This window comes from Topomyia yanbarensis, unplaced genomic scaffold, assembly GCF_030247195.1.
Source record: "Topomyia yanbarensis strain Yona2022 unplaced genomic scaffold, ASM3024719v1 HiC_scaffold_51, whole genome shotgun sequence".
Taxonomy (NCBI): domain Eukaryota; kingdom Metazoa; phylum Arthropoda; class Insecta; order Diptera; family Culicidae; genus Topomyia; species Topomyia yanbarensis.
The window spans coordinates 1-26,045 of NW_026683725.1; the positions used below are offsets into that span (position 1 = coordinate 1).

The 26,045-nt window shown below is 37.5% G+C and overlaps 1 protein-coding gene and 1 long non-coding RNA gene across 2 annotated transcripts; both read right to left on the reverse strand.

Moving 5' to 3' along the window:
- Window positions 1-6,510: 6,510 nt before the first annotated feature.
- On the reverse strand, window positions 6,511-8,591 carry LOC131695751 (uncharacterized). The gene is made up of 7 exons (XM_058984270.1): window positions 8,484-8,591; window positions 8,264-8,424; window positions 7,711-7,810; window positions 7,305-7,640; window positions 7,134-7,248; window positions 6,905-7,029; window positions 6,511-6,846 (listed from the first exon to the last, which is right to left on the reverse strand). The coding sequence occupies exons 1-7, from the start codon at window positions 8,589-8,591 to the stop codon at window positions 6,511-6,513; spliced, it is 1,281 nt and encodes a 426-aa protein (XP_058840253.1).
- A 13,022-nt stretch (window positions 8,592-21,613) lies between these two features.
- LOC131695753 (uncharacterized) lies at window positions 21,614-23,100 on the reverse strand. The gene is made up of 3 exons (XR_009306712.1): window positions 22,912-23,100; window positions 22,618-22,854; window positions 21,614-21,727 (listed from the first exon to the last, which is right to left on the reverse strand). It is a non-coding gene; the product is annotated as an uncharacterized LOC131695753 (long non-coding RNA).
- Between the last annotated feature and the right edge of the window lie 2,945 nt (window positions 23,101-26,045).

The window sequence follows — 26,045 nt, forward strand, 5'->3', positions numbered from 1 at the left end:
TATATATATATATAGATATATATATATATATATATATATATATATTATATATATATATATATATATATATATATATATATATATATATATATATATATATATTATATATATATATATATATATAGTAGGTTGGAAGCGAATATATTAGCTAGTGTCCGGGTTGATAGACTGGCCCGAGAATCAGCGTATAAGCAACGCATACATACTGATCTCGTCTGGGTGTATCACCAGTTCTTCCAGCGTATTCAGATCGTTGTGCCCAGTTGTAGGCAGGGACTCGTTATCGCAGAGTAATAACCTGCCTTCCATTGTTCGTTTCCAAAACGAGTATGCACCAACACGTTTCTTATACACGTTAGGTGAGTCAACCCAGTTAAACTCATTCCGGAACCGGTTCGGATTTCTGAATGGAGTCATTATGGATTCCAAATCAAATGCAACAACCGATTCCGACTCAGAATCGGTTGTTGCATTTGATTTGGAATCCATACTGACTCCATTCAGGATTCCGAATCAAATTCCGAATGGTTTGACGGGAAGCTGCGAATTTCTCTTCCCGAGTCACATATGGCAAATTGTTCCAAGATCGAGAGGTGTCTAGTCACACTCGCCAAGAGAAGTGTTGCACCTGTAAAATCAACCAGGACAAGAGAAAAATCAATTATCAGAATATGGTTGAAACATGTTGAAAAAGAATATTTCGCAGTGATATACGTACGAAATATTCTTTGTATATAAACAATTTGCCATTCACGGGACGGCAGTTGACAGTAAGAACTGTCATACGGAACGTGCTATAAAAAGCTCTGAGATGTCATCTGACAGAACGTCATGTGACAAAAGCTTCAAGTGGGTAACTTGAGCTTTTGCATATGGACGCCGCGCATGGATGTGTTGTTTACTATAGGCAGAGGGTATGACAGGGTATGGCAGTCAATAAGGGACTGTGATAAACAGTGCATGAAATATCAATCGATATCGAACTATGTTAGCATTATATAACTTGACGAACAAGAATCAAATAAAGTTATCTCAAACCTACCTACAGAAATACTTCGTGTTTTCTTACGGTATTATCAACAGGTTATGGGCCCAGTAGTTAACTGGAACTAGCCACCTGGACTATTGTAAAATAGTTGTTTTGGAAGATACACGTTTCGGGTAGAAACGGCCGGCGAGAACCATCGTTCCGGTAGCAGCGGCATCCAGCGACGACCAGCGTTTCGGGCAGAAACGGCATCCGGCGAGGACCAGCGTTTCGGGTAGAAACGGCCAGCGAGAACCATCGTTTCGGACAGAAGCGACATCCGGCGAGGACCAGCGTTTCGGGAAGAAACGGCATCCAGCGAGCACCAGCGTTTCGGGAGCAAGCAGAGGATGGCGACCCAGCAGCAAGCTGGAGGATCTGCCGAGAGGATGGCAACCCAGCAGCAAGCTGGAGGATCTGCCGAGAGGGTTACTCTCGAGGACAGAAGAGGTGGTGGCTACGAGAGGGGAACTCTCGAGCGCACCGTGCCGACGACGGCATACTTCGGTAGCGTCAACCGCGAATCGATATTCGACGGTTCGGAGTTGCGGTTCCCAGCCTGGAAATGGCGAATGGAACATCATCTTATAAAGATGAAACTCCAGCACACGTTGCTACGAACGCCCGAAGAAGAGGACTTCTACGAACCAGTAGTAGGTGCCTCGGAAGAGCTAGAAACAGCCAGGAAGACTAAGCTCAGAAAACGGCTTGATGACGACGTCGAAGCATTGGACGAGATTGTCATGATGGTCAACAATGATGTTTTGAATAAACTCATTGGGCTCAACTATGCGAAAGAAGCCATGGATACTCTGGTCAGAACGTACCAAAAGGGCGGTACAGCCGCTATGGTTAATATGCGGGACCGGTTGTATACCATCAAACAAAGACATCACGACAAATTGTCCATGATTTTTGATGAGTACGATCTGATTATTCGCGAGCTAGATCGTATGGGTTCAAAAATGACAGCATCGGAAAAAGTTCATGCTCTACTGATCTCCATGCCAGACAAGTACCGACACGTCAAAGGCGCTCTGATGGTACTGACGAATGAAGAACTGTGTGCCAAGCCGATCATGGAGATCAAACGAATGTTTATTGATGCTGAAGCTGGGGAAGAGAAGCAGACAGAAACGAAAAACGTTGCGCTGTCTTCAAAGTACAAGCCAAGGAGAGAGGTAACCCGATGCTTCGGTTGCAACGAAACTGGGCATTTTAAAAATAAATGCCCACTAATGAAAAAGTTTAACGCGAAGGAGAAAGATAAGTTCAAGAAGCAGCAAAAGATGGAGCCTAAAAAGAGCTTTGCAATGATGACCAAAGCGGATCGTGGTAGGAGAGTCAGATTCGTAATTGACTCAGGAGCAAGCGACCATATGGTTAATGACGAGAAGCTGCTGGAAGATGTCCAAGAATTAGAGAAGCCAATCACCATTTCGACGGCGAAAGCGGGCCAGAATTTACGGGCAACAAAAGTTGGAAAAATGCGATTAAAGAGTGTTGTGGGTAACAATACAATAAAAGAATTGAAATTGTACAACGTTCTTTTTACTCCGGGTCTTGAAGAAAATCTCCTTTCGGTTAGAAGGGTTAGCAAAAATGGTAAAAGGGTTACTTTTACGGATGAAGAGGTTATCTTTGAATTTGAAGATGAAGTAATTGCTTCAGGAATCTTCGTTGATGGTTTATTCCACCTTGATCTATTTCGGGAAGAAAAGTCGGCGGAAGATGGAACAAACTTAGCATTGTTCGGAAAGAAGGTGAGTTTGGAAACATGGCATAAAAGACTTGGCCATATCAGTGATACGAGTTTGGAGAAACTAATTAAGAAGGGAATGGTTGAGGGTATCAATCTAACTTCTGGAAATATTAGTGAAACAAATGTATGTGATGGTTGTATGGCGGGGAAGCAGGCTGCATCCAAATTTAAACACTTGCAGCTGCCAAGATCAAAACGACCACTGGAACTCATACATTCGGATGTTTGTGGAAGCATGGAGCAGGAAACCTATGATGGCTATCGTTACTTTGTAACCTTTATAGATGATTATACGCACTTTCTCGTGGTTTACCTCATGAAACAGAAATCGGAGGTTTTCGAGAAATTTAAAGAATTCGAAGCAATGGCGACAGCATTCTTCGAAAGACGTATTTCAATGCTAAGGTGTGATAATGGAGGGGAATATACAAGTAACGAATTTCAAGCTCATTGCAAAAGAAATGGTGTTAGAATGACGTTCACTGTTCCATACACACCGCAGCAAAATGGTGTAAGTGAACGTATGAACAGATCTTTAATGGAAAAGGTCAGAGCTTTGCTTTACGAAAGTGGATTAGCGAAAGATATGTGGGGAGAAGCATTATATGCAGCAACATATCTAATCAATAGATCTCCAACAAGTGGGATAGAAGAGGACAAAACTCCGTATGAAAAATGGTTCAAAAAGCGACCAAACTTGAATCATTTAAGAGTTTTTGGGAGTAAAGCATTTAAACAAATACCTAAAGAGAGGCGTCAGAAATTAGATTTCAAAACAAAACCTTTGATATTTGTGGGGTACGCAAATAATGGTTTTAGATTATGGAACAAGGATACGCGTTCAATAGAAATTGGCAGAAATGTAGTATTCAATGAATCTACCAGGGCCAATCAAGATATTGACCACACAAACATGGATTTCGTAGAATCATCTGGTCAAGATTTAATTAGATACACACGCTTAAACCAAGGAGAACAGAACGAAGACGAGAATGCTGCTATACATCCTTCTGATGAAGAACAGCATGAAGAATACACACTCATAGAAACAGAGCAAGATAATCTAGATTCACTTGAAGAATCAGTTGGCGAAACAGATTATGAAAGTACAAATGAAAATCCAACAGACGAAAGAGAGGACGTCGATGATGGTCAATCATTGCGTCGAAGCAAGAGGGAGAGAAAGATACCGGGTTGGTATTCCGATTATACAGCAAAAACAGCAATGATTTTCAACGAAGAGATTCCGCAAACTATTGAGGAATTGAAGAAAGTTTCTGATTGGCAAGAATGGAAGCATGCTATTCAAGAAGAGTTTGATGCATTACATCAAAATGGCACTTGGGCAGTGGTTAACTGTTTGCCAGAAGGAGTTAAACCGATTAACTCAAAATGGGTTTTCTCAATGAAAGAAGATGGAAGATATAAAGCACGATTAGTGGCAAAAGGGTGTTCACAGCGCCCTGGATTCGATTACTGTGAAACATTTGCACCAGTCGCCAAACTAGAGAGTGTTCGGTTAACCCTAGCCCTTGCTAACGAGCATAAATTGTTAGTACATCAAATGGATGTCAAAACTGCATTTCTACATGGGAAGATAGAAGAAGAAATATACATGAAACTTCCACCAAACGTAAATGGGCAAAGACAAACTGTTCGTCTACACAAATGTTTGTATGGATTGAAACAGGCAAGCAGATCTTGGAATAAACATTTTGATGATGCAATGAAAACACTAGGTTTTGTCCCTCTCAAAAATGACAACTGCATCTATAAGTCAAAATCTAGAGGCATTATAGTAATACTATATGTAGACGACATTTTACTACTTGCCAAAAACATCGAAGCAATTACGTGGATTAAAAAGAAACTTGGAAGGTTATTCCAAATGAAAGACATGTTAGAGATTAAGCACTTCCTGGGAATGGAGATAAATCGTGATTTGGAAAGCCAGACTATTGAAATTTCTCAAACAATATACGTGGAGAAACTTCTTAGTAGATTTGGGATGGCTGATTGTAAACCAGTGGGGACACCATTGGATATCAACACGAAATGGTCAAAATCTGAGGCAAAAATCACTGAAGAGCCATACAGAGAACTGCTGGGATGCTTACAATATCTTTCACTAACTTCTAGACCTGATATTTGCTCTGCGGTAAACACCCTAAGCAAATATGCTAACTGCGCCACCGATTGGCACTGGTCAGGATTAAAACGAATATTGCGATATTTGAGGGGAACGAGCAATACAAAAATAATTTATTCATCAAATACCGAATATCCAGCTTTAGTAGGATTTGCCGATGCAGATTTTGCAAATGATCCTGATGATAGGAAATCAGTTTCAGGATACGCATTTCTACTATACGGTAATCTTATTTCGTGGTCAACGAAACGACAACCGACTGTAAGCTTATCAACAAGTGAAGCAGAACTGATAGCACTTTGCGCTGCTACGAAAGAAGGAGTGTGGTTAACACAACTTCTCAATGAATTGGATGTAAACATAACACCATTCATCATAATGGAAGATAGCATCCCATGTATCAACATAGCACAGGAGCCAAGATCACATCAACGGATGAAACACTTGGATATCAAATACCTTTTCATCCGGGATCTCATCAAAAATGGTAGAGTAAAACTACAGTTCATCCCAAGCGTCGATCAACCTGCAGATGCCTTCACTAAGGGGTTACCTAAAAATATACACAGAAAGTTATTCGGTGTATTGAATGTGCAAGTGTTGAAAAAGAATATTTCGCAGTGATATACGTACGAAATATTCTTTGTATATAAACAATTTGCCATTCACGGGACGGCAGTTGACAGTAAGAACTGTCATACGGAACGTGCTATAAAAAGCTCTGAGATGTCATCTGACAGAACGTCATGTGACAAAAGCTTCAAGTGGGTAACTTGAGCTTTTGCATATGGACGCCGCGCATGGATGTGTTGTTTACTATAGGCAGAGGGTATGACAGGGTATGGCAGTCAATAAGGGACTGTGATAAACAGTGCATGAAATATCAATCGATATCGAACTATGTTAGCATTATATAACTTGACGAACAAGAATCAAATAAAGTTATCTCAAACCTACCTACAGAAATACTTCGTGTTTTCTTACGGTATTATCAACAAAACACAGAGAACAGACGTCCATCTTTAGCATTCAACTTGTGTAAAATCTCTAACGGTTTCGAAGGTAGTTGGGATATCCAAACCAGGTGCGCTACTGTTAATAACTTCTTCACCAAACCCCTCGTTCGCTGTGATCACCGTTTTATCTATTCAATGCGGCGTCGCTTGGGTATGCTGCACGGTAATCACAACAAACTTTATTATTACTATGAAGTACGCATTTTGGTGGGAAACTGGGACTACCCATAAAATGAATATATTGTTTTTACTCTCTTTTGCGTAAACAGAATATACGTCAGAATCTGCATACTTTCTACTCCAGATTACAAAGTAAAAAATGCATAGTTTTCACTCTTTCAACAAAGTATAAAATGGGCAATTTATACTCATGCCTGAAAAGTTAAATGCATAGGTTTTACTTTCTTAAAAGAGTACAAAATACATATTTTTTACTTCTTTTAAAAAGTCAATAATGCGTAAATATTGTACTACATTTGTATTTCCATTTCTTTTCGAGAAGTAAAAAAAATCAAATTCATTTTTATTTTTCGAATTTATTCAAATAGAGTCAAATTTATAGGTCATGTGCTGTAATTGACTCACGCATTTTGTGAACTAATTGATTGACCGAGAGTCTGGAGCTGTCATTTTTTACTTTATAGGACAAAACTTCAATTAGTTCCACCAGCTTTATAATTGTAGCTGGTACCTTGCAGTTGAACACACAAAAAGATTTAACGAATGTATCTATAGCTTGAACTGAGTTCGTACCCAAGGAAATGATGTGGCCCTGTACAAACATCATGAATACGTCTCCCTGGTTAACAATGTGCGGAGGCACCGGCTCACCATGCTCCACCGCGTACGCTGCATATGTTCCTAGTTGAACAGCTAAGGCTGATGGCGATTCCTGGTTAAAAAGGTAACAATTTTTTTTGCAAAATTGAGAATTTAAAAAAATAATTTACACCAATCCATCGAATTAGTGGCGCTGCCAACTCTTCCTCGACTTCCAATGGCATTATAATGCGCGGCTTTCTGACGCCTTTTCTGGAGAGTTGGGCCATGATTCGAAGACATCCACGGACATGATCTAAAATTATATTATGATTTTAGTTAACAAATAAGGAATTTGGGATTAACAAGAGTAAGATTAGGTATCAGTGGCTGAATTTGTTCACGTTGATTCTAACTTACCATCTTGAACTTTTTTAAACGTGCCGCCTTCAAGGATCAAGCCCAGGCATAAAACTTTTTTTAAGTCTGATTCCGCATCATAATTAGGGTTCATGCGTTCGTATGCCTTTCGAATCTAAAAAAAGAATAAACTTGATACTTAAAAAAATAACAAGAATGAAACATACGTACCATAGCACCATTATATGATTTATAATGAGGCAATACGTTAAGAATATCAGTGACTGTTTTCTTGCCATTTATTAGAAGGTTATGAAACGGTTGAGCATCTGCCATCAGTTTAGATATATTGTTAAAGTTGGCCGGCGTCGCTTCTAGTTGTGCACATTCTTCGGATAGCGAGATTATTTCGGATGACACATTAGATGCTTTGCTCGTTTTCGGCCGTCGAGAATGCTTTTTTTTGCTTGGCGAAAGCAATTTGCAAGCATTTCGAAGATGGGTATGTATTAGGCCAGAATGAGCATGTCCCGGTCCCTTACCGCTATTCTTCCAAAAGAACAAAGACTAGAAATTATAAGTAAATTGAGAACGATGAACAAAATTCAACATGGAATGAAAATTAGGAAATACTTACGTAATCAGGCGCGTTTTCTGATATTTTCGTCGACGTTAAAATAGGAAACACCGAAATAATTTTACAGGCCAGCTCTTTCTTTTCGTTGGTTGTAGGGTATCTGTAAATCATAAATGGAAGTCAACATTACACAAGCCAAATAAAGTTTAAAAATCAAAGCATGCCTGATGCAAAGGAATAATATTGCTGAACCAAACAACTTATTTTATTTATGTCACTTTCAAAATTTAAAATTTGTTTATTTAATAGTTGTTGAATTCTATCAGCACGGATAACGTTCAATTTACAGTAAGTGTTAAGCAGTTTTAACGTTCATTTTAAGTAACTGAATATTAAGCGAATTTTCTTACATTAGGTTATGGACCCTTTTGAAATATTCTCGTCGAAATATTTGACGTTGTGAAAACAGGCCCTTATGAAAAATGCCTGTAGAATTTTCAAATCAAAACAAAATATTTAACAAGTAGAAGAATTAAACAGAAGAGTGAAAGAATTTCACATTGTTTTGACCATTATTAGTGTTTTCTAGTTCTCAAATATATTCTCTACTTACATGTTATCGTTCAGCATGCTGGAAACCAAATCGTTGCAGAGAATAATTCGAATTATTCGTACCATCGAAAGCAATTCTGTATGCAAAGGAATTATATTTGCATCCAGCTTGGTGTAAAGAATCTTCCTGGATTTTGCATTTTGTTCTAGCAAATCACGGATCTAATTGGAGTTAAGAAATTCTATATAACTGAAGGTTAGTGAGCATAGTTTTGTATTACATGAGTCGTAGCTGAACAATCATATTTTATAGATGACGATGTTGGTCCAGGATGTTCTGATGAGCAACTTGGTATATTTGGAGCTGGTGAAAACTGCTTGTGCTTCATTTTTTCGATGAATGATAGAATCATTAGCCGAAGTCCCATTTCTACTATGCCGATGGAAGTAAAATGTGTATCGCTGAGCAATAACAGGGATTGATCTGAAATCTTTTGTGCTGTAAATTGTAAAGATGAATTAACTTTTAGCTAGGATAAGATATTTGAACTACGAATGAAAAGGCTGATTGTCGTTGGGATTTAGAACCGACTTGGTTCTAGCTTAGCAACGACGTGTTACCAAAGATAAACTCAAGATTACTAGGTCCTATACCAACCATTAGCAAATGATGGTACAGTAACCGTGAACCGGTGAACTGAATAATAGTATGCTTTTGCTGCCCCCTCGTTAATAGGCGTCGATATTATTCAGAATGCGTCGAAAAAATGCTATGGTTACGAAGCAAATCAATGTAGTAAACAATTTTTTTTATAAAAGAAACACGTTGTCTATATTGGCGTGTAAAATTATTATTATAGTCATACTGACTTCTAAAGGCCTCAAGAAAACCCTTAAAATGTATGCTTCTCAAATATTCAACCAAACTAGTACAATCGAAATCGGCATTAGTCACATCAATTAATTACCGAACTTTAAAAACCTCAAAGTTTGTTTATTTTCCAGACGAAAGCTTGCTTGTTATTTTCGAAATAACGCATAACAATATGAATGGGTATTTTGGTGTAAAAAGCAGAATTTTGGTAAACTTTCCGGTCCATTTTACCATGAGGCATCCTTAAATCCGGGACTGTTCCGCCTAATCCGGGACTGTTCCGCTTAATCCGGGACGCCTGGTCACTTTAACCTAGAGTGACACTAATCTAAAAACGAAATCGGCATTAGTCACATCAATTAATTACCGAACGTTAAAAACCTCAAAGTTTGTTTATTTTCCAAACGAAAGCTTGCTTGTTATTTTGGAAATAACGCATTGTCATAGATACGACGCAAATATCGACGTTGGTTCTATTTCGCAAAGCTTCGCTTCAATTTATTATTGAGCTGTCACACTGACGGTGAACCAAATTCATCGAGGGGTCGCATTTTGATGGTACATGGGAATCATCCGACCACTCTATCTTGAGTTTATCTTTGGTGTTACTGAGCTTCGCACTTGCTTCCTTAATGGATTTGATAAAGAATTTATTTTATTTTTGGTTTTTAAAATTTCTTTTACCCGGAGGGAAATCTAGCAGGTCATAAGCCGGAAGTACGACTTATGATGACTACGGTTTTCCTAGCGGGTTGTACCTTGGAAAGGAGAAAAAAAGAAATAGATTATATGATAAAGGATACTTCACTACCAACTCCTCTGTTGGTTTGATTGACGTCTGCTGGGCGCTGGTAGGGACCTCTTTAACTGCGAATCACTACAAAGGAAAAACGTGTCATCGGTTTCTACTTTTCTAGAAAAACGACTAAACACCTGCTATGGGAAAAAGCGACTGAACGACTAATTTAATTTCATATTCTTAAAACTATATATACAAATTCCTAATCTAACTATTCACCTACCTACTTAGTTCTAGCTATCCACCCTTTTCGCTCACTCCTACCGTGATGTGTTTTTTATTCCCTTCCGCCGTCCATTCGGTACGGCCGGCAAATTATGTTCCTGCCTTCTAGACTGTTTTAGGGTGGGTAAACAATTCAAATCCTAAACCCTTTGCGCTGGTAAACAAATCAATTCTATATCTTTCGGCGCGGGTAAAATTATCTATTTGGTATCGGTCTAGGCCGGATACCTTTACGTTGGATTTTTTCTCAGGACCGTCGCTAGATCACTTTATTATTATTTTTTTTTTCTTTTACGGCCTTCGTGGCGGTACTTGCGCCTCGCCGGGATCGCCTACGTACACAATGCTGTATTATTTGGCAACCGTCTGAGAGTTTTATTACTATCGTCCCTTCTAGACGATAATTGCTTTCTTCGCATTTCCTCATGGTCCTTGCCAAGTAACTTACTATCATAAATTTCACCAGTTACCTGGAGTCTCGTCCCTGGTGGAAGCTTAGACCACCGTATGAATGGTGCAATTAATGCAGCTTGGGACACGAGCGTCGATGAGTAATTACGGCTATCATGAGGCCTTTTGTTATTATTGGGTAATTCGCCCACTCTCAATATAGTGCTTCCTTGAGCAATTTACTGGTTGATACATGAAGGCTTTCAGCCAACTTCAAACGTATGCATATATGTACCGTGAAGCGATCCTGAGCTCGACATTCCCGGCCCCGTAAATCTTCCTGAAGGTTTACTACTGTTCATGATCGAGCGACTGTCGCAGAATATAAAAATAGTTATATTTTTTTTGTCTAAATTGTTTGTTAATTATAATAATTATAGCTCGTTATTATTGTTTACAATGAGCTTTCTGTAATGTTTCTAGAAGTGGAAACAGATGAGCCACTGTACTTCTGGTTTTACATTGTGGTGCCAGATATACAGACTTTTGATAGTCTGATACAGACGCGGCTAGACATCTACAGGATTTTACACTAGAATAACTGTATTTGAATATTTTGATTTCTTTAGTTTAAATCTAATTTTATAGCAATGTCCCAAGATATAAAGGCTTTACATAACCATCTAAAGACTTCTACATACATTTAATTATTCTTCTATAGTCACCTAAACATGTGGAATCCCTGATTGTAGCACAAGTTTTTTTTTTCTTTTTTTTTTTAACTCGTAATAAATGAAAACAATTTTTTTTTTCTTCAAATCTACATACTTCAACAATATAATTCTTATCAATTCTACATACTCCAAAATATGATACTTATCCATTCATTAATAAATATTCCAAATATATATAAATATAAATTCTACATACTTCAAATATGCTACTTATCAATCCTGTACTCATCACATATTTCAAAACAGGTTGATCTACATCTTGCTCTGTCAATCAGCTGGGGATACCTATCCATCTGACGAAGTCTTAATACTTAATTGAAACAGCAAAGTTTTATAATCTCTCTTTTAAATCAATAGGAATTTTCACGAAATTCGAAAACGTCTTCTTCTACAGTGAAAGAACGTATCTGTCAATTTTTCTTCTGCTAGCTCCTTTTGTATTTCACGTGACACATTCTGTCACGATTTTCTGGTAATTTTCTTGTTGATGAGAACTACCATTGTTGATGCTGCCATTGCTGGTGGAAGAGTAACTTCCGGTGCTGGAACATGTATGATACTGGTTCGTTATATCCAACTGCGGTACGGTGAAATCTGGGCTGTAGTAGGGCAACTGATCTCAGTGGCCTTTGCGATGCTCTGAAGTCCAATAGTGATAAAAGACACGAAGAATCCATCTCTCCATTGTTCAATTTTGCGACAAACGTTGCCTGTTGTATTTGCCGGCGGCGCTTCAACATATCAAGCTTGCAGCGGTGAGGATACGGTTGAAGATTTAACGGATCACGCCACGGAAGATTCCATAATACCGTCCGGATGAATCTTCTCTGGACACGTTCAATTATTTGGCTCCAAGTCAATTGGTACGGGCACCAAACTAGAGAGACGATTTCGGCAATAGGATGTACAAGCGAGCAATATAAAGCATATATCGTGTTCATATTGGTGCGCCATTTATCCTGTTTCATCAGACTCGTGCCTATGTGGTCGATAAATACTCCATCCTGGACGACTCTGACCAACAATGAATTTGCCATACTGAGAACTGTTGCCGCAGTTACCATAGCTGTGAATATAGAAATTGGAGAAAAGCGAATGAATGGCCTAATTACCTCATTTAATATATTACTTTTTCTCCTCTCTGCTTGAGAAATTCTCACAATTTCTCGTTTTATTTTAATTCGGTGATCTTTAAAAGTAGGATCAACGGATCCAAGTTCAGATGCATGCATTACACCATGCTCTGATTCCTGTCTATTCTTCGCCGATTTTGGGATTAAATCCTTTCCTTCGACGTCTAAAACTGCTAGTTCAGCAATCGCGTGTTCACAGATTGCCCCATTGCTTAGGGTCTCAGCCTGTCTAACTTCGCCTGCCATTCCTAAAATCGCATAGAAGGAAGTCAAAGATTGATCATTCACATCCTTCAATGTTTTATGGATTAGTGGTCGCGAACTGACAAACCACTCTGCTTGAATGAAGGTTGATCGCAACACTTCACTTATAGGTGTCTTTTTAGACATATCGTCTATCTTGGCACAGAGCACTTTCTTTATAGCTCTGCTCAACCTTTCCCAGACGGCTCTAAAATGTGGAGCTGCTGGAGGGTTGGAAATTTCAAACTCCGTCGGCTCTCCTGGTTTCACTGTTGAATTGAGATATTGGAGAAGCCGCTCTAAATCTCCTTCGGTCTCAACGAAATTGGTTTCGCTGTTGCTGTAAAGCTGAGTTACTTTACCACTATGCCACTTGAAACATAGGAAGAAGGCATTGGTACTAATATTGCCTGCCAATTCAATACGTATCTCACGAGTAATTATGCAATTGAAAATTACTCTCCATTTATTTTCTTTGACATTTCTAGCTTTTTGAAAATAGAAAGGTCCAAAATAATCCTTTCCGCTATATTCAAACAGAAACGCGTTTAAATTAGTTCTTATAAGCGGGATATGAGTCATCCCTGGAACTGTTACATGAAAAATATTCACAATACATTTGTATTCCAATCTACTTCGCGCTCTCATGACTCCAGTGTTAATGTCAATGAGGGGATATACTTTTTTAAAATAATCATCTTTGGGCACATAGTCCCTTATTTGCTTTCTTTCTTCATTATTTTGGATGTCATATTTTAGCATCCTTTTCATTTCTTTCGCAAATGCTTTTATTTGAACATTTACTATCTGTGCGCGTGACGGCGAGCTAATCGACACGAAAATCATTACTTGCATTTCGTATACATCACGCTCTTTGTCGGTTCGGCATCTCTGCCATAAAAATCGTTGAGCTTGCTGATCAACCGATTTTATATGGCCTTGGTGGAACATTTTCTTAATGTCTCCACAAACCGCCACCTTCAATAATACTTCGTATAGAGAAGCATCTAGTCCCGACAACAAATTGGAGTTAAACAATATACCTTGAACCTTTTGTGCCGCATCAAAATCTAATCTTAATTTTGGCGGAATTTTACTAAAATGAGGTATACAAAGTACTCGTTCAAACGGATACTCAATTTCCTCCTTACTCAATTCTCTAATGAATCTCTTTGATTCATAGTTATTAAAGGATGCCATTGCCCATTCCTTTTTGTTAACATTCAAATTTTGTTTCATTATGTTGAGTCTGTTCAAGGCATAAGTCTTTGGAAATTTGACATCATCATTTTTCCAAAGCTGTCCAATTTCATAAATGCTCTCCTTCTTTTGGAGAGAACTTCGAATTATTTCCTTTGAGCACTTAGGCTCTTTAGTTTCAGGCGTATTTGGAATTGCTGTAGCTCCGAAATACCCTGTGGTAAGTAAACTTTTTACTATCTTCCTACTCTGAAAGGAAGGTTCGAGAGGTGATACTGTCCTCTCGCTTGTTCGCATCAACGTCTCGCGTATTTGCGTCAGCTCAGCCATTGCTTCACTGTTTCTATCTTGCGCTTGGAGTGTCACATTTTTCATCTCCAAGTCTTTTGCTCTTATCTTATTCTGAAAAGAGTTCATGATGGATAACAAATTCCTCTCATGAATTTTCAACAGCTTAGACATAGATTTGCTACCATCTAATGCTAATGCTTGAAGTGCACTATCATTCATCTTCAAGTCTTCCATCCCTCTCTTATTTAGAAAGGAGTTTACGAGGGATAATGTTTTCCTCTCGTTCTTCTGCATCAGCTCAATCATCATTTCGCTGTCTTGGATGGACTTTTTAAACATCTCGATGCCTTTCTTCAGCTTAACCTCTTCTTGGTTGCGCTGCTGGCATTTTACACAGAACCAAACATCTGGTATTGCGGGTCGTTCATTCATCTTTACGCAACATTTATGAAAATATCTATCGCAATCGGAGCAGGTTACCATATCGACCATTGCTCGATCTTTCTTTGTGCAAAGCCGACACTGGCCGTTGGGATTCGACACGAATTCCATATTTGCTTAGAAGTATTTATCAATCAATCTTTCCAATTGTAGAAAACGTAACTTAAATACTCAATTTTAAATAGTTGAAAACTATTCAAAATACTTTTAATAAAATTTTAAGGAAGATTGTGCTCCGCTCCTCTCTGGAGCCACCAAAATGTCGTTGGGATTTAGAACCGACTTGGTTCTAGCTTAGCAACGACGTGTTACTGAGCTTCGCACTTGCTTCCTTAATGGATTTGATAAAGAATTTATTTTATTTTTGGTTTTTAAAATTTCTTTTACCCGGAGGGAAATCTAGCAGGTCATAAGCCGGAAGTACGACTTATGATGACTACGGTTTTCCTAGCGGGTTGTACCTTGGAAAGGAGAAAAAAAGAAATAGATTATATGATAAAGGATACTTCACTACCAACTCCTCTGTTGGTTTGATTGACGTCTGCTGGGCGCTGGTAGGGACCTCTTTAACTGCGAATCACTACAAAGGAAAAACGTGTCATCGGTTTCTACTTTTCTAGAAAAACGACTAAACACCTGCTATGGGAAAAAGCGACTGAACGACTAATTTAATTTCATATTCTTAAAACTATATATACAAATTCCTAATCTAACTATTCACCTACCTACTTAGTTCTAGCTATCCACCCTTTTCGCTCACTCCTACCGTGATGTGTTTTTTATTCCCTTCCGCCGTCCATTCGGTACGGCCGGCAAATTATGTTCCTGCCTTCTAGACTGTTTTAGGGTGGGTAAACAATTCAAATCCTAAACCCTTTGCGCTGGTAAACAAATCAATTCTATATCTTTCGGCGCGGGTAAAATTATCTATTTGGTATCGGTCTAGGCCGAATACCTTTACGTTGGATTTTTTCTCAGAACCGTCGCTAGATCACTTTATTATTATTTTTTTTTCTTTTACGGCCTTCGTGGCGGTACTTGCGCCTCGCCGGGATCGCCTACGTACACAATGCTGTATTATTTGGCAACCGTCTGAGAGTTTTATTACTATCGTCCCTTCTAGACGATAATTGCTTTCTTCGCATTTCCTCATGGTCCTTGCCAAGTAACTTACTATCATAAATTTCACCAGTTACCTGGAGTCTCGTCCCTGGTGGAAGCTTAGACCACCGTATGAATGGTGCAATTAATGCAGCTTGGGACACGAGCGTCGATGAGTAATTACGGCTATCATGAGGCCTTTTGTTATTATTGGGTAATTCGCCCACTCTCAATATAGTGCTTCCTTGAGCAATTTACTGGTTGATACATGAAGGCTTTCAGCCAACTTCAAACGTATGCATATATGTACCGTGAAGCGATCCTGAGCTCGACACTGATCACTGAAACATTTAGTAACATTTTATTCAAAGCAATGCTTAGTCTACATATTTTAAACTTATGAATAGTGTTTCATCAAAACCGTTACATTTCCACAAACTGTACGTTTTTTTAGTCGAAATAGTTTCAATTGGAACCCGCACGATTTGATCCATCAAACTTACTCCGTAACTGTTATACATTTCCCAGTATTGTGTTATTTCTAAAACCTGAATAATACAAATTAGGTCATTGTCGTTCCCAATTATCGCTTTTAAGATTCCATGTTTCAGAGGCATTTGACTTATACTTGACCACTGTGTCAGCACGCAGAAAAGTACCGTTGATTTATAAATTCTTGATGTGTCTGATGTTTTCAGGTAGATCGAATAAAATCAAATGAAAATCGAAAAACGCCTTTTTCTGGTTCACTGCTGACACAACAGTAGCTTTATCAGTATCGTATTCATGATGCAAAATGGAATTGATTTGTTTAAGATTAATCCTGCCAGTTAAACTTAATGTGATATTTTTAAAATTTCCACAAGTTTTTGATTGCGCCTTTGATATTTTGAAGTTAGTCTCAAACTGTAGACAATTCATCTTCCCTATCGGCCCATTATCTTCTATGATTTTAGGATAGTGGGCAATATGGTGGACTTTGTTAGTTGGCTTGATTGAAGGAAAACATTTCTCGAAATTAGAATGAAAATTACTTATAGCACTTCTGAAATCTTCGATCATATCTCTTGATAGTGAATTCGAGAACGAATAAAATGTAATTTTTAGAACATCGCGTAAAACACTAAGAAAATATTCATTTTTGGTCAAAAGGTCTGTGAAAAGGAAAGGGGTAGCCCTAAGTAAAAGCCAGGTTTGCGAGGCAGACTGAGCTATCGCATGTCCAGATGTCTTCAAGCTCTTAGCTGAGAAATTACCGCATGGTTTATCCTTACTCTCCGCAATACCGTATTCAAAGTTAGTGATTCTTGCGTTCAGCTCATCTTCAGATATAGATTTTGAAACATTGACAAAAAAATTATAAAATTGTTTGATGACTAACGGAACTATGCCTTCCAGTACATCGTGCATGGGATCAAAAGAAATGTTTTCTGAAATATGGTAGTATTTCAATGAACTGAAAACATTATCCCGAATGATGCCACATATTGCTGGTGTCGTCGAACCATTATTAACAGCGGCTACGTCAAGCTGATAACTTTCACGGGTTCTAGGCGTATGTTCTATTCCAAATTTTCCGCTATGGAGGTCTTGTCGAGATATGTAGCAAGCTCTACAGAACATTTTTGATTGAGGAGGCATTAATTGCAGTAGTTCATGGATGGCAGCAGTATCACCCAGGATATGAATCAAAGTAGCCCGCAAAGTGTAATTTTGACCGTTTATCTTCATTTTGATACCTTGATCGGATTGCAAGGATACTAAATCATTAATTAGAGGTTTCAAGATTCGCTCAATTCCGTACAGTTTTACCAGCTTTGCTTTAACCATCAGGCATACATATACGCGATCAACTGAACTGTTGATTTTGTCATCGTAATTTTGAATTTTAAATGAAAAAAAAACTAGGAGTGGGTAATGTCCGGGACATAACCGCGGTGTTGACGTAGGACTAAACTTGGGCATATCATATGACATTCATGGATAATTTGAGCCAATGCCAATTTTGAATGAATGTTTACTGGAAATTTCATGTCGAATGAGATTGCCACATTCACTGATTTTCTAGGACTTGCAAAAACCTTCGGGTTTGTGGATTAATTTGATAAACATTTGCTTATATGAATCACTGGTACATGTACAGAAGAATTAACAGGGGCAAACTCAATCCAAGTTATTAAATGGAACTTTCTCTATTATGTTTTCATCCTAATAAGAACGGTTTTCAGATAACTATTTTTGGTGATACCAGACGAGAATCCTTTCCAACAACTCGAACCTTGCCCGAATTCGCTTCTGCTGCGTACATACACGAACATTCCCCTTTTGCAGCTCACATCGAATGAGCATTGTATATCGCAATGCGATCTCTTTTATAAACTTCTTAGTGCAGATGGAAGTCCATCCTTTTGTGCGACAAATGGAAATATTTTCATCATTCTTTTTGGTGTGGCTTTCGCTTAGTAGCAGGGTTGCCACATTCACTAATGTTCTTGAAAGATTTGCAAAAACCTACGGGTTTGTAGATTAATTCGATAAACATTGGTTTATATGTGTCACTGATAAAGTACAGCAGACTTGACAGGCGCAAACTCAATCCAAGTTATTAAATGGAACTTTCTAATTCAATTCTTTCTCCATTATGTTTTCATCCTAAAAAGAACGGTTTGCAAATAACTATTTTTGGTGATGCCAGACGAGAATCCTTTCTAACGATTCGAACCTTGCCCGAATTCGTTTCTGCTGCGTACATACACGAACATTCCCCTTTCGCAGCTCACATTGAATGAGCATTGTATATCGCAATGCGATCTCTTTTATAAACTTCTTAGTGCAAATGGAAGTCCATCCTTTTGTGCGCAAATGGAAATATTTTCATCATTCTTTTTGGTGTGGCTTTCGCTTAGTAGCAGGGTTGCCACATTCACTAATGTTCTTGAAAAATTTGCAAAAAACACCAATCAAAGCAGGCTAATTAATGCTTTTACAAAATCTATCAAAATTTACGGTAAAATCTACGAAATCTACTACACAATTGTTTTGATTATTTCCCAACGAATCGCGCAAATATCTGTTTGTTCCGTACAGCACAGCGCAAATAATTGACGTTGAAAAACAAATCGGCAACTTCAGCTGCCAAACACTTAGACACGATCGAAGCATTTTTCCGTCAATGTCACTTTTCTGACTCAAATTTTTGTAGGTATTTTCTTGCTTCCGTCCAATTGGTCAGTTTATTAGTTTTATCGTACATTTTTCGGATATTATTATAGAAAATAACTAACCCGATAAGAGGGAAGTTATTTTCCAAAGCACGAAATGGAAATTTCAATTATGATTCTTCTGAGAACGATTTTGTGGTCCTAATAAGAACCGTTTGTTGTGAATATTATTTCGCCGTTTCCCGCTCGGCATGATGATTATTCGCTTGGTATGGATAGCGCACAGATTGGTATCTTCCAACAAACAAACCAGGCAGGCCTCGCTGGCTTCTTAGAGGGCCATTACGGCTGAGCTCCGGAAGAGTAGATCGGTTTTGAAATGCTGTGCAATCTCACAGACCATCACGGAAAACCCCGCAATCACAAAAAATGAATATTGCAATTTTTGATTTTTTCTTGATTGTTTCAACTAAAAATTGTTGATTCAACTAACTGTCCTGTTGATTTTCGCATCATCAATTGGCTGAATATATTAGTTGTTTTTGAAAGCTGTCAGTTTTCAGAAAATAAAGACAGCAAAAAGGAAACAAAAATTTGCAAATTTTATTTAACCATTTCTTTAGTTGAAAAGGATACGTCAGTTTTCTCGCTATGTTCATTTTGTAAAATTTTTGAGGCTAACATAAAAGAGCTTGATTTTGAAGTTTAGATTAATAAACCAGTTATAATACTTAGATGTGCCTACCTAATTTAGTGATATATATGTGAATTTATGGAAGTATTTTTATATAATACATCAGGTAGACAACAAATTGCATGATTCGACTGATGTTCGAACGTGAGCAAATCTTCTGGAACCAGGTGTGTATGTTTCATGTGCTTTTTACAAATCAGCCATCCAATTTTCTCACATGTTAACAAATGTTAGACATTAGAATAGGACATTAGTCTCCATCAGTAAATTGATCTGTATATTCTATCATTGCATAAATAATTGTTCCATGCAAATAGAGAATCTAGTGGAACATGGAACCATAATTCGTATAGAAAGTCAATGCTATATATTTTTTTATAAACTAGAATAATTGTTAACGTATTGGCGCTGAACAGTGTTAATATTTATATTTCCTAGTGATACAACGCGTTTGGATAAATCAAGCCATTGATATGATAGCAATAAACTTCTTCGAAGATAATTTGGCTTTTTATTACTGGGTAACAAATCCTCCTTATAATTAACAAAATCGTTAGCTGTTACAACTGGTTGGGATATTTTTCAATAATACAATTGATTGAAACAACCATCTTGGTTTTTAGTTTCAACACACACCAATCTTGAAATCAACAATTATATTAGTTGTTACAACTGGTTGGGAATTATTCCAATATTACAATTGACTGAAACAACCATCTCGGTTTTCAGTTTCAACTCGCACCAATCTTGAAATCGACAATTATATTAGTTGTTACAGCTATTTGATGAGCTGATTCGGATGGTGTGTGTCTTTGCTAACTGACAGCATCACATTTTCAACTAGATGATTTAGTTGTTTCAGCAACTGTTTTGTTCATTCAAAAACAAAAATGAAAGTTTAGAAAAATCAACAATCGTTTAGCTGTACCAAATTTTAACCAGTCGATTTCAGAAATTCGACTAATATATTAGTTGCTATGCGATCGGGAGCGTTTCCGTGTCCCTTTGCCTTTGCGAAAGCCAAATTGTGTATCTGACATTAAGCCATTTGCTTCGACCCAATTGTCGAGGCGGGATAGGATCATTTTCTCGAACAACTTCCGGATACAAGATAGCATTGCGATCGGTCGATACGAATTGTGGTCGGAGGCTGGTTTTCCTGGTTTTTGGATGGCGATGACCTTCACTTGCCTCCAATCGTGTGGGACAATGTTAGCCTCAAGAAACTTATTAAATAAGTTCAACAAACGTCTCTTGGCAGAGTCTGGCAGATTCTTCAACAAGTTGAATTTGATTCTGTCTGGCCCTGGAGCTTTATTGTTACACGACAAGAGAGCAAGTGAGAACTCCACCATCGAAAAAGGTGTTTCGTTCGCGTTATCGTGACGGGACGCGGCGCGGTAGATCTTCTGGGCCGGGGCGGAATCCGGACAAACCTTCTTGGCGAAATCGAATATCCAACGGTTTGAATATTCCACGCTCTCATTAGTACACGGAAACGCTCTCGATCGCATAGCAACTAAATTATTAGTCATAATTCTAAAATCGACTAGTTAAAATTTGGTACAACTAATCGATTGTTGATTTTTCTAATCTGTCATTTTTGTTTTTGTGACAACAAAACAATGGTTGAAACAACTAAAATATCTAGTTGAAAATATGATGCTGTCAGTTAGCATAGACACACACCATCCGACTTAACATATCAAATTAGTTGTAACAGCTAATATTGTTGTTGATTTTAGGAATAAACCTGAAAGTAACAGCTAATGTTGATATTGATTTTAAGAATGGTGCTGACTGTAACAGCTAATAATGTTGTTGAACTTAAGAATGGTCCTGACTGTAACAATTAAGGTTGTTGTTGATTTTAAGAATGGTGCTGGCTGTATCAGCTAATGAATTTCTTCAATCTAAGATGGATTCACAGTAAATGTTCCTGATTTATTTTATTTGTTTATTTATTTCTCTATTAACATCATATTTTCATACAAACAACGAAAATCTATGAAAATCTTAATTCTTCGCGTGTTCTGACCTCTCCTGAGTCTTCCTACTATTCTACATTATAATGGTATTGCTAGTATAGAATATTTCGATGATTATTGCATGTCTCATGCTGTATGGTGCGTTGCTATTTGGATACGTATGCTGAGTACAGCTGGTTGGATGCGGTATTCCCTCGAAGATACCTCTAATCTTGATAAGTTTGTACTATCATCCAGTCATTTTCAGAAACCTAATTAAAATTCGAGAATATATGCATATGAGTATAAATTATTGGATGACAATGTTCTGATTGCAGTTAAAATTCTATGTATATATACATATATATGCGCATCATAATGCGAATAATGTGCGCTAGTTGCGCACACATAGAATAAGATTTAAAGCTCTTTGCGCCTTGTGCACGACGGAATAAGTGTACTAAGCGTATGTAGTGTAAGAATATTCGTTATAAAAATATAATACATGCTTCTTTTCTATACAAGTTATATTTGAGTTGGAAATCCACTTAGTGGTGTCTGGTGTCGTATGCGATATATTTTTGCTTCATATACAATGTTGCCCATATTGCTAGCTTCACACTAAGTTCGACTAATATATAAAAAGCCAAAACAAACTTTATACCATTATGGAATCCATTGAAAACAATTCAATGACTTTTACAATTTCATACACCCCAACTTATTGTAGACCTAGGGGTAAATCACGTTAAACTTGGTCTCAATCCGACCCCTGCCATGTAAGTTTAGGCGGTATTCAAAAAAGTTTAAGCGAAATTGAAAAGATTAGCGTGATTTCGCAAAATGTTTTCGATTCAGAAATTACAGATCGTAAGAATGTAAACAGAAAACTTTTTTGTTTGAGAGCCAAGCACAACATTCGAAGTTTTTGATATGGCGCAAAGTACTGCGTCATATTGTCGCAGAGCTATAAAATCCACTCCTTTGCCCGAACATAGAAGTTATGACTAGTTTAAGCACCGAAGACGTTGGTGGTTTAAGCGCGACTGAGCGCCAACAAAACCAGACAGCGCATGAAAAAAGCGATGTGGCGTAGCATTGACAACATTATAATTTATATTGGTAAGTCAAAACATTACCTATAATAAAAATTATCACTCACCTGCATAATATTGTAATCGCAATCGCAATTTGCACTGCAAGTATGACTGAGGTCAATATCGGATGCTTCTATACCGATTCAAGTACTTCAAAAATTGTCTGTTTTAGCCTTTTAAATTGGTTTTTGACCATGAGTAATGGTAGAAATCAGCTACATACGTTAAGAGAAACTATCATTTCTTCTAATTGTCGCATTGTCGTCCTCGACATAAATAATTTTTCTATCATAACGAGTGTCCTGTAGAAAAGGAATACAAATTATATAGAACAAAACGCTAAAAATGAACTCGCCTACCTTATTCTTTTACCTTATCTTGCGCTCCAGTGCCTTTAAATTTAATAATTAAATAATTCTTATTGTTTTGAACGGATCCGAGATGCCTTATTTAATTTTTTTGGACGATATGACCTGGTGTCTATCGAAGGACACTGCACCGAATGTATATGAATGTATAAGATGTATACGGTCTTACCTCAATTCTTGAGCGTTTTCACAAAACGTCATATCTGCAATGAGTTACTCTCTTTGTTTACTTTCTCTTTCGATTTTTACGGTGTCACTGTAACACTTTTCACTTATTTTACAGTACAGATCGAAAGACGGTTGTTTTAACTAGCATATTATGCAAAGGGTTGAGGGATAAATGTCAAAATGACCGAATTATTAACAGAAGAGAAAGTAAACAAAGAGAGTAACTCATTGCAGATATGACGTTTTGAAAAAACGCTCAAGAATTGTTTTCTTCGACCAAAGCAGGGATGCCAGGTCACATTTCTTGAAATCTGTGCACAGCCTATGTAGAAATCTGTGTTAAGAAAAACGTACAAAATTTGTCAAAACGAGAAATGGCTTTCTTTTTTTTTGTTTTTGCTTGAGGCAAACATTGAGAAACCTGTTCCAGTCAGGAATTAAAGAACTGCAAAACATAAAGAGTTTAGCTGGTACTAGCCGGGATTATTTTGAAAAAGAAAAATTAAATAAATTATTTCGTCCAGAGTGTAAAGCGATTTCTCCCTAGTGTTTTCATTTTGAAGACATTTTACACTTTGATGACAATTTTTTTCGGAAGTCTGCCTAATTTCTTGCAGAAATCTGGCTCAAAATCAACAGCCGATTCCGAATACTGGTCGTTGAAGACAAATGAAAACATTTTTTATTAAATGTGAAGACATTTTAAAAATATATCTGGTATCCCTGGATATCAGGTATATTTTTCAAACGTCTTCACGTTAAATAAAAAAATGCCTTAATTTGTCTTCAAGGATTAGGATTCGAAACCAGTCGGATTTCCGAATAAAATTATCTTCAACGTGTAAAAATACTTAATACTTCACACCATTTCAAATGGCTTCAAAAAGAAAGTATGCCCTCACATCTGGCATCCCGAACCAGACATAGTGGCCCTTTAGTACTACAGTACTAAAAGTAAAGTTACTCTAGTAAAGGTCTGGACAACGGAATGATATATCAACGTCCCAGTTAAGCTCAGCCGGAAATGAATCGGAATTCTGGCTGGTTCTAGTTAGAATCGGTTGTGTCACTGGAACCGGAATACGAACTGGAACCAGCCAGAATTCCGGTTAATTTCCGGCTGAACTTTATCTGGATCAATAAACTTTTCTACACTGAAAATCAAAGTTACCTATTTTTTGGGTTAAATTTGCTCACTGGAAAGTTTATACATGGGCAACCCAAAATTAGGTAGAAATTTGAACATGGCGATTACCCATAATTTGAGTTGCTCGCTGTGAACTTCGTGTTGGGTAGGAATTGAATAATGACGTCTACTCAAATTCAAGTTCATCGCTTTGTACTTATATTTTGGGTAGTCCATTTCAAACAAAGTAGTAGGTAATGTTTTTGACAGCCATTGTTATTGTTGTGAATCAAATTGCATGAAGTGGCTCTGGAAAAGAATGGTAATTATAATGCATAATGCAATAATTTCAATTAAAATTAATGATTAATTTATTTCAGCCTAGAAACTTAGGATAAAGCAATTAGCGCTGGATCTAAAACATGAGTCGGTGAGTACTGAAACGTTGTTTATTTTTTGCTTGTGGGTTCATGTTGAGTTGCTCATAGTACTTAAATAGCGGCCACCGCATCATTCCGAAACCCGATCGGACCTCGAAAGACACATTGAACTCATGATGGGACGTTGATGATTCATATTTTTTGGAAATGTCTGAAATGCATATCGCTAGAGTTAAAATAGAATATAACTACTAGAGGGTAATGGCAGCGGCTAGCGGTGATTAAATATTTTCTCGTTCTTACATATGATGGGCCCATTAGATTGACATTTGTTGCCCTTGACACACGCAGGTTAAAGTAATGAGTAACAATAGCAGCTACAAAGCGATACAGTTTGGCAATTATATGCCAAATGTTCCAGGCTGCAACAATTCTAATTCGAGTCTATTGATCAAAAGCAGGCAAAAACCTCAAGCGGTGTGAATTTAGTAAACGGGGTAATTCTAAAAGATGCGACGAAATGTTGAATGATAAAAGGTCGAATATAGCAAATGATTGAAAATAACAAAGGTTCCAATGTTACTAAAGGTTTAATGAAACAAAAGTTTAAAATTTAAAAAACAGAATAATGTATTCTCACCGTTATGATGCGTCACCTCGCCTAGTTTGGTGAGGTGAGAGCGAAAAAGCGATCACCGCAGTCACTTAGGTGACTATAGTCACCCAAGGTGACAGAAGTCACCTGGCAGAGCGATTCCAATAATCATTTTGAGTGACGACGGTCACCGTAAGATGGGAAAAAGTGACTAAATGCACGAAAAAGAATTATCTATGTTTAATTCCACAAATTATTTCTTCACTTTTAATCAAGATAAAATTTTCATTTTAAATCAAGGAATTTATTAAACTAAAATGGATTTTTGGGTTGGATCAACCAAAATATCTATTACATTAATCTTACAGGTTTTGTTATCTGTGTTTTTCGAAGATCAACCAAATTATTGTTTATTTCAAATAAATCAGTGATTGAAGCATAAACATGCGTCTGATTGATTCCAAAAGTCTTCCTGTATTAGTTCGACAATCCTTGCTGGATTGAAACAAAGAGATAAAAGTTTGTTCTAACTAATAAGAACATTGTTTACACGTGCGACAAACAATCGAATTCTGAAGCGATCGAAAGTAATTTGTTTTTGATGCGTTACATCGAAAACAAAATCCCAAAGAAAATATACTCTCCAGCGATTTGTTGGATTCAATAGCAACAAAGGTCAAGTTGGCATTACTCCCGGATTCGTTGAGTCGTTCGAAGTCGATATCAAGCGAGCATTTGACCGAGGAACTAACTGAGTAAAAGCATCCCGCGGAAGTAATGGTCTTACGCGAGTAGGCCGTCGCTATGCCGAAGGTTCTAAACATAACAAAATTCTTCAGTGGTAAGTTACTTATCA